We start from the raw sequence: 14510 nt of genomic DNA on the forward strand, positions 1-14510 counted from the left end.
TAAGCCTGAAATTTATTAGAATGATAGAACTCCATTTTTCCTACTTACATAGATAGTAACTAATATTTGTCACTAATATATGTAAACATGTCACATTTCTGTAACGATTACTGGTAATTTGTCAATAATTGTCACGTGGATGACCTGCTCCAGATAAAGCCCTGTGGGAGGCCTGACTGATCTCACAAGCCCCTTCCTGAGACCTTTTTGGAGGAAGCACCAACCTCATCAGACTGAGGTCTAGTTTCCAAGAATGACCGATGTCCTCTGATGAGTTGCCTTCTTGAGATGAAGCCGGATTTGAGTAAGAGCTATGTAACACAGACTTTTTTCTTGTCCCAGCTGACAATCTTCCCTAATCATTCTGTTTAAGTTTTATATTTGCAGCTGGTTAAGAACTCACCTTACAAGATCCAAAGGCTGGTATTTATACCACACGCCCCAGGAGGCCCAGCACTCATATAGCAGATGTCGGTGGTTTTCCGCTCCGTGGGTTCTAATGGAGTTTTTACTTCTGTAACTTCCCTGGGATAAAAACACCACTGCCAGTGAGGTAATACCCAGAAAAGCCATAAAGAAAATCTTATAGTAATACTAGTCTTTTATGGAAGGAGTAGTGATAGGGGTGATATAAGGAAGAAATGTATCCACACTATTGAAAGGAAAGCAGTTATTGTGGACATCATCTTGTTGATGGTGCTATATAGTAAAAAGCACATGCTTGCTAGGAATCAGGCAGGTTTGAACTGAGTTCAAACTCAGTTCTGCTATTTTTAGCTAGGAGACCTTAAGCTCTCTGAGCCTTAGATTCCTAGTTCATAATGGAACTAATAATTCCTGCCTCATTAAGTTTCTTCCATGGTTTGAGTGAAAAGTGTCTTGCCTAGAGGCCATGCCCAAGACTTAGCTCTCTTTTCCATTTGTCTCAAGACAGGGTAGTTAGTAAACAGCCACACAGATAAGCCCTTGCCTTATCTATACGAAAATCCTAAAATATAAAAGCTGGCTGTAACCTCAAAATTACAACAATTCAATCTAATTCAACCACCTCATGGAGCCAATGAGGAGACCAAGGGCCACACAGGTGGAAGTTTTTCTGAGTTCAGTTAGTGGCAATGCTAGTTTCACAAGCAGAAAAAGTACTTTCTGGAAGTTGACTAATTATTAACATTAACCTGAGAAGTTCTTTCTTAGTGGAAGGTGAACAAGGCTGAGAGATAAAAAAAACTCAGGTTCTAGTCTCAGCTCAACCAACAACTCACACGATAACGAGAGGGGGCTAACCTTTCTCTAAACCTCTACTTAAAATTTTAACATGAAACAAGGGCGACAATATCTGCCCTTCTTGTTTTTCTGCCTCTGAAGGTTATTAGGATGTTAAATAATATAATTAAGTTAAACAGAGTAAAGAGTCAACAGAACTGCTATTACTAACTTGGAAGTTCTCTTCTCATAGAACACAGGGCTTTACTGAGATAAGAAAGCCAAAGAGAAGAGGCTTTGAATTGCTCCATGGGGTTTCAGAGCTACATCTTCTCAGACATCCTCATACCTGCCACCTACTCACATGCACAGATATTTCTGCTCACCTACCATATCAGACACTGCCCTCACTACAGGCAGGGGCTCGGCTGTGGGAGGATGCAGTTGTCTCTGAAACGTTTTTTTGGGCAATCCAACTAGTAACTATAGGAAGCCAGATGATGTTTTGGCGGGGAGGGACTCCGTCTTCAGAGTTCAGAATCACCCGTGTGTGGCTCTAGAAAACCTTTCGGTCAAAATCTTTGCTTTTGTCATATGAAAAGGATCATTCCAAAAATGTTTCATGGAAGTCTGTAAATAGGGTCTGGGACCAAAGCTTCTAGTTTTCTTAGTGAATAAGATTTGTAACATTCTCCATCACCTTTGCATCCTTGTAGTGTTTAAAACAACAGAAGCAGCACTGTAAGCCAAATAAAAGGTATGTTTTGGAAAGGCTTGCCATTTGGGAACTGTTGGAACTGTTCTGCAAAGCTTACTGGCAAACTGTTAACACTGTTTCTAGTAGAAGACTTCTGGAAATCACTCCCAGGAGTTCCAGCCTGGCTAGTTTGTGAGGTCCTACAGGGCATGGGCGAGGATAATCATCTTTGTGCTTTCTTTGTCACACAGTGATTGGTACAATGTAAAAGCTCAATACCATGAAGATGAAAACAATCTCTCACCAATCATAAGGATTATGTCCCTAAAAACCTATGTGTACAAGAGAATTCTGGGTTAAATAACCCAAGATTGAATGGGGAAAGCAGGGTTAAGGATAACCACAGTTTTATTTACTAAAGTACTAAAATATGACAAAAACTATGCAGCAAAAAAAGAGAATATCAAAATTTATATATCTTAAATAAGCAATAACAGATACAATACTATTCATTTCCATTCATCACCCTTTGGTTACCAGAGGCTTTTCAAGATGGCTCCCTCCTACTCTCTAAGGAACAGCTATAAATGTCTTTGTTACAGCGACTATATGTTTCAAGAGCATTTTCCCCATGGGTCTGGTGCCTCATGCAATTTTTCAATGCTTCTTTAATTTTATGGCTTGGAGTCCCTCAGTGATTCCTCTGAATTCATGCTGAGTGACTCTTGATTCAAGTATTCTTACAATTACATAAAAAAAAAAAAACCAGAAATAAATCTATGCTGGGGGAGAGACGTCACAATGCAAGTAGGCCCTCCCTAATTATCCACTGAACAAATTAAATTCATTCTGAACAAATGTCATATCAACAAACTCAATTAATGACTATTCCCAGAAGCCGATTTAATAACAAGACATTGACAGAGGAGGAAAGGCAGGACAGTACCTCATGCAGAGGGAATGCAGCTTCATAGGAGCCATTGGTAAGCAAACGATTCAGACCTGAAACAACAAAAAAGTTCAGTTGAATTAATACTGAGTTTGAATCCTCACGACGTTCAAGATTAATGTAAGGGTGGTACTTTTTGGAGAAAATAATCTAGGTTTTCAAAAATGATTCAAACCCAGTTGGGGACTCCAACAGTTTAGAAAGTTTTGCTATCTGCTAGGAAATTGGAATCAAGGGCTGGGAAATTGGATTTTCAAATAGAAAGAAAACAGTAAACATACTACTACAGTGCCTGGCACAAAGATGAGAATGTACTGAGAAAAGTGGATGAATTTATCATACCAAAAAAAAAAAGATCTACCAGGAGCTCTTTTTATGTTGTTATCCAGAAGCCTTAATGTGGATAAATCTAATCCTTCTACATTGGACTAGCGGTATGATTTTGAAAAAGTCCTCTTGTCCTCAGGTCTCAGTTTTCTCATACATAAAATGGGGAAGGGGTGTTGGATATGTGGATTTTTTTTTTTTTAGAGAGAGAGTGAGCACATGTGCACTAGGGAAGGGAGGGGCAGAGGGAGGCAGAGAGAGAGAGACAGAATCTTAAGCCGGCTGCACGCTGGGCATGGAGCCTGATGCAGGGCTCGACTGCACAACCTTGACTGAGGTCATGACCTGAGCTGCAATCAAGAGTTGGGCACTTAACCGACTGAGCCACCAAGATGCCCTGGATATGTGGATTATTCTAAAAATAGCTTTATTGAGGCATAACTGACATACTATAAATGGCACATATTTAAAACATACAATTTGAGAAGATTTGACTTATATATGCATACCTGAAACCATCAGCATGGTCAAGATAGTAAACATATCCATACCCCAAAGTTTTATCATGCCACTTTGTAACTGCACTCCTCCCTGTGCCATCTCCAAGGCAAACACTGATCTACTTTCTGTCATTATCAGTTTGCATTTTCTAGAGTTTTATATAAATGGAATTATACAGCGTCACTCCTTTTTATCTGAATTCTTTCACTCAGGATAATTATTTTGAGATTCATCCATGTTGTAACTCTTTTTTTTTTTAATTGCTGAGTATTCCATCAAACGGATATATAACTGTTTATCTACTCCCCTTGATATTTGTTTTCAGTCCTGAGCTATTACAAATAATACTACTGTGAGCATTTATGTAGAAGTCTTTGTATGGATATCTGCTTTTATCTCTCGGGAAAACACTAAGAAGTGGAATAACTAGATCATATGGTGGGTATATATTTAACTTTATTTGCCATCTGCATATCTTCTCTTGTGAAATATCTGTTCAAGTCTTATGCCCATTAATTTATTATTGAGTTATGACTTTTTTATATATTCTAGATGCCTTTCATTAGACATATGCTTTGAATTTTTTTTCTCATAGTATGTGGATTCTCTTTTCATTCTCTCAAAAATACACTTCAAAGAGCAAAAGCTTTAATTTTGATGAAATCCAATTTATCCATTTTTTTTTCTTTTATGTATTGTGTTTAAGAAATTCCCAAAAAACCTAAGGCCACAAAGATTTTCTCCTGGAATTTTTATAATTTTAGGGTTTTTTTTTTTTTAATTTTAAATGTTATTTATTTATTTATATGAGAGAGACAGAGAGAGCACAAGGAGCGGGAGGGACAGAGGGAGAGTAGACTGCTGAGCAGGGAGCCCGATGCAGGGCTTGATCCCAGGACCCTGGGATTATGACCTGAGCTGAAGTCAGATGCTTAACTGACTGAGACAACCAGGTGACCCTAGGTTTTATATTTAGATCTATGATCCATTTGAATTAATTTTTATATATGGGTTCATTTTTTTTTGCATATGGGTATGAATTGTTCCAGCACCATTTTTTGAAAAGAGAATCCTTTACCTACTGAATTGTCTTTGAGCCTTTGTCAAAAATCAATTGTCCACATATATGTGGCTCTACTCATGGATTCTCTATTCTGTTCCACAGATCTATTTGTCTATTTTTACATCAATACCACACTCTTGATTACTTTAGGCCTATAATAATTCTTGAAATCAAGTAGGGTTAGCCCTCCATTTGTGCTTTTCTTTTTTCAAAGTTACTTTGGCTATTCTAGGTTATGAATTTTTTAATTTGTTTGTCAATTTCCATAGCCACACACACACAACCTTAGGAGTTTGAATGAGATTGCACTGAACCTATAGATTAAATTGGGGAGAATTAACAACATTGAGTCTTCTGATCCATGAACAGGGTGAATCAGGGTAAATTTATTAAAGTTTTAAATTTCTCCCACAAATGTTCTGTAGTTTTCAGTATATGCACCTTACATATCTTTTCTTTTTTAAGATTTATTTGAGAGAGAGAGAGAGATGGGAAGAGGCAGAAGGAGAGGGAGAGAGTCCCAAGCAGACTGCACTGAGCACAGACCCCAGATGCAGGGCTCAGTCTCAGGACCCTGAGGACCATGACCCAAGCTGTAACCAAAATCAGATGGTCAACAGATTGTTCTGCCCAGGCACCCCTTGCATATCTCTTGTCAGATAAGTATTTCATATTTTTTTGATATTATTATAAATGGCACGGTCTTTAAAATTTTAATTCCTTAGTGTGTGTTGTTGGCTTATAGAAATACAATTAAGTTTTGTATATCAGTTTTGTTTCTTGCAACATAGCTATACTCATTCTACTAGTGTTTTTGTAGATCATGTTGGAGCTTCTATACAGATGATCATGTCTTCTGAGACTAAAGATAGTTTTACTTCTTTTTCAATTTGGATGCCTATTACTTTTCTTGTCTTACTGCATTGGCTAGCAAAATGATGAATACAAGAGAAGACATACTTGTCCTGTTCCTTATCTTGGGGGGAAAGCATTTAGTTTTTAACATCAAGTATGATGTTAACTATAAGTATTTTATAGATGTACTTTACTAAGGTTGAGGAAGTTCCTTTCTAGTCATACTTTGCTGCGTTTTTATCCAGAATGAATGCAGAATTTTGTCAAATACTTTTTTCTGTATCTGCAGAGATGACCATATCATTTTCCTTTTTTACTTTGCCAAAGTACAGAATTACGTTGGTTAATTTTCAAACACTAAGCCAACCTTCCAGACCTATATAAACCCTACTTGATCATGATGAATTATCCTTTTTATATATATATTTTATATATATATATGTATATATATATATTTTTTTATATATATTATTTACTAAACTTTGTTTACAATGTTTGCCTCTATATTCATGAAGTATATTGATTCATAGTTTTCTAATACAATCTTGGCCTGGTTTTGTACCTGGGTAATAATGCTCTCATATTCTCCACACTTCAGTTTTGTGAAAGAGTTTTGTAAAATTGGTACTATTTCTTTCTTGAATGCCCAACAGAATTCACCAGTAAGATAATCTGGGCCTGTAGGGGTATTTTCGTGAGAATATTTTCAAGTATAAATTCAATTTCTTTAATAAATATGGAGCTAATTAGGTTCTTATTTTTAATGCTTGTATACATAAGTTTATTTTTAAAATTTTTTATTTAAATCCCAGTTAGTCAACATACAGTATTATGTTTCAGGTGTACAGTGTAGTGATTCAACACTTCCATATATCACCCAGTGCTCATAAGACTGCATGTCTTAATCCTCATCACCAATTTAACCCATCCCCCACCCACCTCTCTTCTGGTAACCGTTAGTTTATTCTCTATAGTTAAAAGTCCATTTGTTGGTTTACCTCTTTCTCTTTTTGCCCCTTTGCTCATTTGTTTTGTTCCTAAATTCCACATAGGAGTGAAATCATATGGTATTTGTCTTTCTCTGACTTATTTTGCTTAGTATAATACATTTAGTTCCATCCATGTCATAGCAAATGGCAAGATTTCATTCTATTTTTATGGGTGAGTAATATTCCATTGTGTATATATATCACATCTTCCTTATCCATTCATCGTTGATGGACACTTGGGTTGGCTATTGCAGATAATGCTGTTATAAACATTGGGGTTTGTGTATCCCTTTGATTTAGTATTTTTTGTATTCCTTGGTTAAATACCTAATAATGCAATTGCTGGATCATAGGGTATTTCTATTTTTAACTTTTTAAGGAACCTCCATACTGTTTTCCAGAGTGGCTGTACATGTTTGCATTCCCGCCAACAGTGCAAGAGGGTTCCCTTTTCTCCACATCCTCACCAACACCTGTGCAATCTACACATTTAATGCAATACCTACCAAAATACCAAGAGCATTTTTCACAGACCTAGAACAAACAAAAATTTGTATAGGACCACAAAAGACCCCAAATAGCCAGAGCAATCTTGAAAAAGAAAAGCTGGAAGCATCACAATTCTGGGCTTCAAATTATATTACAAAGTTGTAGTAATCAAGGTGCCTGGGTGGCTCAGTCAGTTGAGCATCTGACTCTTGGTTTCAGCTCATGTCATGATCTCAGTGTGGTGGGACTGATCACTGCATTGGGCTCTGCACTCAGCGCAGAGTCTGCTTGAGATTCTCTCCCTCTGCCCCTCACGCCAGTTGGTCTCTCTCTCTCTCTCAAATAAATAAAATCTTTTTTAAAAAAGCTGTGGTAATCATGGGACACCTGGGTGGCTCAGTCGGTTAAGCATCTGCCTTTGGCTCAGGTCATGATCCCAGGGTCCTGGGATTGAGTCCTGCATTGGGCTCCTTGCTCAGCAAGGAGCCTGCTTCTCCCTCTGCTTGTGCTCTGTCTCTCTTTGTCTCAAAATCTTAAAAAAAAATAAATAAAAAGGTGTGGTAATCAAAACAGTACCTTACTGATACAAATATATATCAATAGAACAGAACACCCAGAAATGAACCCACAATTATATGGTCAACTAATCTTTAACAAAGCAGGAAAAAATATCCAATGGGAAAAAGACATTCTCTTCAACAAATTGTGTTGGGAAAACTGGACAGCAATAGGCAAAAGAATGCAACTTGACCACTTTGTTACACCAGACACAAAAATAAATTCAAAATAGATTAAAGACCTAAATGTGAGACCTGAAACCATAAAAATTCTAGAAGAGAACCTAGGCAGTAACTTCTTTGACATTGGCTGTAGCAACTTCTTTCTAGATAATGTCTCCTGAGACAAGGGAAACAAAAGCAAAAATGAACTATTGGGACTACATCAAAATAAAAATCTTCCGCACAGCAAAAGAAACAAAAGGCAACCTATGGAATGGGAGAAAATATTTACAAATGATGTATCTGGCAAAGGGTTAGTATCCAAAATATGTAAAGAACTTACACAACTCAACACCCAAAAAACAAATAACCCAATTAAAAAATGGACAGAAGACATGAACAGACATTTTTGCAAAGACATACAGATGGCCAACAGACACATGAAAGATCCTTACATCACTTATCATCAGGAAAATGCAAATCAAAATTACAATGAGGTATCATCTCACACCAATCAGAATGGCTAAAATCAACAACACAGGGTTATTATTTCTTGAATGGGTTTTGATTATTTGCATCTGTCCAGAAATGTACCCATGTAAGTTGTCAAATTTATTGACGAAAGATTATTCAAATATTCCCTTAATATACTCCCACCTTTTTTTAGTGACAGCATCTCCCCTATTGCTGGAAATTCAGGAATTTGTATTTTCTCTCTTTTCTTCCTGATAAACCTGGCTAGAAATTTGCATTAGTTTTCTATCACTGTGTAACAAGAAATGTAGTAGCTGAAAACAATAGCCATTTATTATTTCACAGTTTCTTTTGGTCAGAAGTCTGGGCATGCTTTACCTACGTTCTCTGCTCTGGGTCTCACAAAACCAAAGTGAAGGATTTGGCTAGACTGCATTCTTACCTGGAGGTTCAACTAGGAAAGGACCCACTGATCATTGACAGAACTGATTTCCCTGCAGCTGCTATATTCACAACAACTTGCTTCTTTGAAACCAGCAACAGAGAGAGGGAGTCCCTGTTGCTTCAAGTTTCTGAGCTGGGGGCAGGCCTGAACACTCTTTGAAAGGGCTTGCCTGAGTAGGTCAGGCGCACCCAGGATGATCTTCCCTTTGATTAAGTCAAAGTCAAATTAAGAGCTCTTTTACATCTGGAAGGTCTCCTAAACTTTTCCATGTTATGTAACATAATCACAGGAGTGACACAATCACCTTTGCAATTCTATTGGTTAAATGTAAGCTACATTTGCCGCAACATGGACGGGACTGGAGGAGATAATGCTAAGCAAAATAAGTCAAGCAGAGAAAGGCAATTATCATATGGTTTCACTCATTTATGGAACATAAGAAGTAGGAAGATCGGGAGGAGAAGAAAGGGAAGAAGAAAGGGGAGGTAAACAGAAGGGGGAATGAAGCATGAGACTATGGACTCTGGGAAACAAACTGAGGGCTTCAGAGGGGAGGGGGGTGGGGGAATGGGATAGGCCGGTGATGGGTATTAAGGAGGGCACATATTGCATGGTGCACTGGGTGTTATATGCAAGTAATGAATCATGGAACACTGCATCAAAAACTAGGGGTGTACTGTATGGTGACTAACATAATAAAAAAATAATATTATTAAAAAAATAAATGTAAGCTACAGTTTCTACCTACACTTAAGGGAAAGTAATTACACAGGCCATGGCTCACTAGGAAGTCACCTTGGGTGTGTTCATCACAAGGTTTATAATTTTTTTCAAAAGAACAGCTTTTGGTTTCATTTATTTTCTCTATTATTTTTTTCTGTTTTCTATTTCATTGATTTCTTCTCTTTTATTATTTCATCTACCTACTTTAATTCCTTTTTCTTTCTCTTCTTTCTTAAGGTGGAAGGGGAGGTCATTAATTTGGACATTTCTTTTCATATATAGGCCTATTATACTATAAATTTCTCCCTAAGGACTGTACACTTTTTGATATATTGTTTTCATTTTCATTGAGTGCAACATACTGATTTTTCTTTTGATTTCTTCTTTCACTGATGAGTTATTTAAAAGGTATTAGTTTTAAATATCTGTTACATTTCCAGAGATCATCTTCATATTAACATTGAATTTAATTCCTCTGTGGTCAAAAACCATATTCTGTATGACTTGAATCACTTTAGATGAAGTCTTGTTCTATATCCCCAAACACGGCCTATCCTGGGTATGTTCTATGTGCGCTTGAAAAAAACAAACAGGTATCCTGCTGTTGTTGGAAGTGATCCAGAAGATCAGTTATGTTCACTGAGACTGTTGTTCAGGTCTTCTAGCCTCTACTGATTTTCTACCTATCCTATTAATTACTGAGGAAGAAGCATTTAAATATCCAACTGTAATTGTGGAGTTGTCTATTTCTCTTTGCAGTTCTGTCAGTTTTTGCTTCATGTAGTTTGAAGCTCCAGGCTTTTAGGATTATGTCCTCCTGATGAACTGACTGAATTTACTTTTATCCCTGGTAATATTCTTTGCTCTGAAATCTATTTCGTCTGATATCAATACAGCCACTTCAGCTTTATTTTGGTTAAGCATAACTTTTTTGAACCTTTTACTTTTAACCCATTTGTGTCTTTAAAGTTTCTTGCAGGCAGCAAAGAATTTAGGCCTTGATTTTTTTTTAAAAGATTTTATTTATTTATTTGACAGAGAGATAGAGACAGCCAGCGAGAAAGGGAACACAAGCAGGGGGAGTGGGAGAGGAAGAAGCAGGCTACTAGCGGAGGAGCCCGATGTGGGGCTCGATCCCACAACACCGGGATCACGCCCTGAGCCGAAGGAAGACGCTTAACCGCTGTGCCACCCAGGTGCCCCTAGGCCTTGATTTTTTTATTCTGAATTTTGGATTGGGTTCTTTAGAACATTTATGTTCAATGCTCTGTGAATTATGAGCCGTTCCAATTTCACTGGAAATCCTTTGGGGTTGTTCTTTCACTGGCTTTGAGTAGTTTCCTAATACATATGCACTAACTAGTACTCTGCTAAATAATTAAGGTGGGGGGCCCTCTGATGATCTTCAGGGTTCTCTCTTGGCAGAACTTTTTGCTTTTTGTACTTTCTTCTGTGAACTCTAACTGCCTTGGTTTCCTTAGACTCCTAGCAATATCTTCGCAACTCAGGGAGTCTACCAGGTTCTGCCTGGGTTCTCCCTCCCTAGGCTGCCATCTAGAAACTATGTCAACGTAGTGGGCTGATGCAATCATAGTGCTCACTGCATTTGTTTTCTGTCTCTCAGGGATTTCTATTCTTGGCTGCCCAATGTTCAGTGTCTTGAAAAGAATGGTCTCCCACATTTTTTTTTCCTGTTTTTCCTTTTTTTCAGGTGGGAGAGTAAATCTTGTGCCTGTTACTCCGTCTTGGCCAAAAGTGGAAGTTCAATGTGTTGGTCCTTAAAGTGTCTTTCAAGTCAAGAATTATACTACTTCCTAAAATATACCTCAAAGATGATGACTAGAAGGATGTCTCTCAAGTGGCTAACAGGGGAATGCTCCCCATGCTTTAGGTCCTGATTAGAGTCCAGAGGCTTAGCCTTATTGGGAAATGGAACATGCACTGATTCACTTTTTATTGATGCCGGGTCAATCAATGTTTAGGTACTTTTAATCACACTAATACAGTAATGTGTTTTAAGATGACTGACATGAACAATAAATGTCTAAGAACAACATTTGAAATGCAAATATCTGTAGGGCTTTTGTATTTTGTCTAGCATGCAGGAGGCCCTCAATAAATACCTCTGTTATGAATGAATAAATTATTATGTGGAAAGCTCTGATTGCCTCAAGTCTCTATTGAGAAATCCACATATCTCATCAATAAACTTTCTTCCTTTTTTTAAAAAGATTTTATTGAGAGACAGAGTGAGAGAGAGAGAGAAAGACAGAGAATGAGCAGCGGGGAGGGGTAGAGAGAGAGGGAGAAGCAGACTCCCTGCTGAACAGGGAGCCTGCTGTGGAACTTGATCCCAGGACCCGATCATGACCTGAGCTGAAGGCAGACGCATAACCAACTGAGCTACCTAGGCATCCCATCAATAAACTTTCAAACATCTCAGATACTAGAAAAAAACAGAATTTACGGGACCTAATAACAGACTCTGATGATGACCCAGTAAGTTTATCATAATTTATCAAAGTTGTGCAAAGTGAGAAAGTAGTTAATATTTGAAGTCAACCACTTCAGCAACTTCCCCTTTGAGCACCAATTTTGAAAACACAATTTCAAAATTTATTTTATCTACTTATATTGTTAAATAAATCTATGTTGATCTATTAATTGCTCTATTTTGAGAGTGGATTTCAATAGTTTGATTTTCACAGTTGTAATAAATTCAGAGTGAATCTGGAAAACTTACATAGTGGTAGTTTACACTCCAGCAAAATGTCCTTACAAATCATGTTTACAAATCAGCTAATCAATGTTGGTTCATGGAAGATGCTACTTTCAGAAAGAGCTTCAGGTAGAAAATAACATTAGATAAATACCATTCTATCAATAAATTAAATTTTCTTCTAATATGTTATTTCTTTCATTTATGAAACCAAACATGACAATGAATCATCAGGTCAACCAAGCATTTGTGGTTTTACTCCATATTTTTCAGAATAATGCCTGACCCTAGGTTAATAATTTACTCTGTGATTGGTCATTTCTAATCAGATACTTCTCCAGGTCATCATTACCAATTTTCAAAGCACTGAACTGATGAACGGATAAAGATACATATCATATAAATATAAATATAAATATAAATAGCCACACACACAATGGAATATTACTCAGCCATAAAAAAGAATGAACTCTTGCCATTTGCAATGACATAGATTGAGCTACAGAATATTATGGTAAGTGAAATAGTCAAAAACAAATACCACATGATTTCACTCATATGTAGAATTTAAGAAACAAAACAAATGGGAAGAGGGGGAAAAAAAAGAGAGGGGAGGTAAACCAAGAAACAGATTCTTAACTCTAGAGAACAAACTGATGGTTACCAGAGGGGAGGTAGGGGGGAGGATGGGTTAAATTGGTGATGGGGATTAAGCAGTGCACTTGTGATGAGCACCAGATGTTGTATGGAAGTGCTGAATCACCATACTGTACACCTGAAACTAACAGTGTATGTTGAATCACCATATTGTACCCTGAAACTAACAGTGTATGTTAACTCACTGGAATTTAAATAAAAACTTAAAAAATAAAAGGCACTGGAGTTCTTGGATAGAATTCTCTTTCTTTCATCAAATGAGAGAAACTTTTATAAACATCATTTCTTACTAGTAACAACACTCCCTGCATTCCTTTAGAATATTTACAAATCAGGGGCGCCTGGGTGGCACAGCGGTTAAGCGTCTGCCTTCAGCTCAGGGCGTGATCCCGGCGTTATGGGATCGAGTCCCACATCAGGCTCTTCAGCTATGAGCCTGCTTCTTCCTCTCCCGCTCCCCCTGCTTGTGTTCCCTCTCTCGCTGGCTGTCTCTATCTCTGTCAAATAAATAAATAAAATCTTTAAAAAAAAAAAAAAGAATATTTACAAATCACTGTCTCTTTTTGCCTCCATCTTGACCATTTCTAAAAACAGCTCACATTTTGAGATGCAAAAGTTAAGCACAATAATTGCTGAATGGCCACATTGTACACAATTTTCGACCGTGCAAGGATGCTGATGGTTAGATATTAATCATGTTTAAAATATTTTCAATTCATTTCAACAAGCACTCCTACTATAAGCCAGAATTATGTTAGGCAATGATGACAGAAAGACAAATAGGGCAACTTATTTACAATTAAGGAGCTTATTGTCCAACTAGCAGTTTTAGCTGCAGATTCTCAACACCCTAGTGTTTTATAATAAACTGTGAGGTGTGCTGCAAATCATAGCATCAATATTAGTGAAGGCACTGTTTTTTATAAATTTGCATTTTATAAAATAATTCAGAATAGCTATTGCCATAATCATTTTACTTTCACTTGTTTTTTTTTTTTTTAGCATTTTCATGATACAATGTTAACTGAAAAAGGTATGATAAAAGTTAGTGTAGTATACCCTAAGTCTGTTAAAATTATGGATAAATGCATAAATATGAAAAAAGTAATTAATGTAATATTTAAATTATTTAATACACCAAAATATTACAATGGTTCTCTTTAGGTGGTAGAATTTTCCTAATGTCATTGAAAATAAAGAATTCAAGATAATCAGAATTGTACATAATTATCAAATCATCTCTCAAAGAAAGTGCCATAGGAATTCATGGGAAGAGGGAAGAATTCCTTCAAGGTGGAATGGTCATGGAGGACGTCATGGAGAGGACATGTCTCAAAGATGGGTGATTGATGCAGAGAATATGAAGATATCCTAATTCACAACCCCGCTGATGTTAAGGAATATCTAAATCAGGTTTGATTTTACCGTATCCACCTACATAGACTCTCACTCAACATTATTTCAGGTGTATCCAGATTTGGACTAGATAGTTATCATTTTCTATTATATTTTAATTTATGCAGCTTGGGATCAAAGTAGTTTTGGCGGCTTCACAGAGTGACTCACACTGAGCTTGCGTTCAGCTAAGTCTCTCAAGTCTGTTCCTCTCATGATGTTCTTAAGCAACATTTCTCCCACACTGTACCAGGGTAGTTGTTTTGCTGAATTCGAGTATAGGACTTCACATTTACAAACAATTA

At 37.0% G+C, this 14510-nt stretch overlaps 1 protein-coding gene across 1 annotated transcript in view; it reads right to left on the reverse strand.

Annotated features, from left to right (window-relative positions):
- ANO4 (anoctamin 4) overlaps positions 1-14510 on the reverse strand; it is a 394735-nt gene that overhangs the window by 87000 nt on the left and 293225 nt on the right. Inside the window, exons 12-13 of the mRNA XM_057316522.1 lie at positions 2847-2902; positions 404-525 (exon numbers count right to left, since the gene is read on the reverse strand). Coding sequence (XP_057172505.1) covers positions 404-525; positions 2847-2902 — 178 coding nt within the window. The remainder of the gene's footprint in view (positions 1-403; positions 526-2846; positions 2903-14510) is intronic.

This window comes from Ursus arctos, unplaced genomic scaffold (assembly GCF_023065955.2).
Source record: "Ursus arctos isolate Adak ecotype North America unplaced genomic scaffold, UrsArc2.0 scaffold_21, whole genome shotgun sequence".
Lineage (NCBI taxonomy): Eukaryota > Metazoa > Chordata > Mammalia > Carnivora > Ursidae > Ursus > Ursus arctos.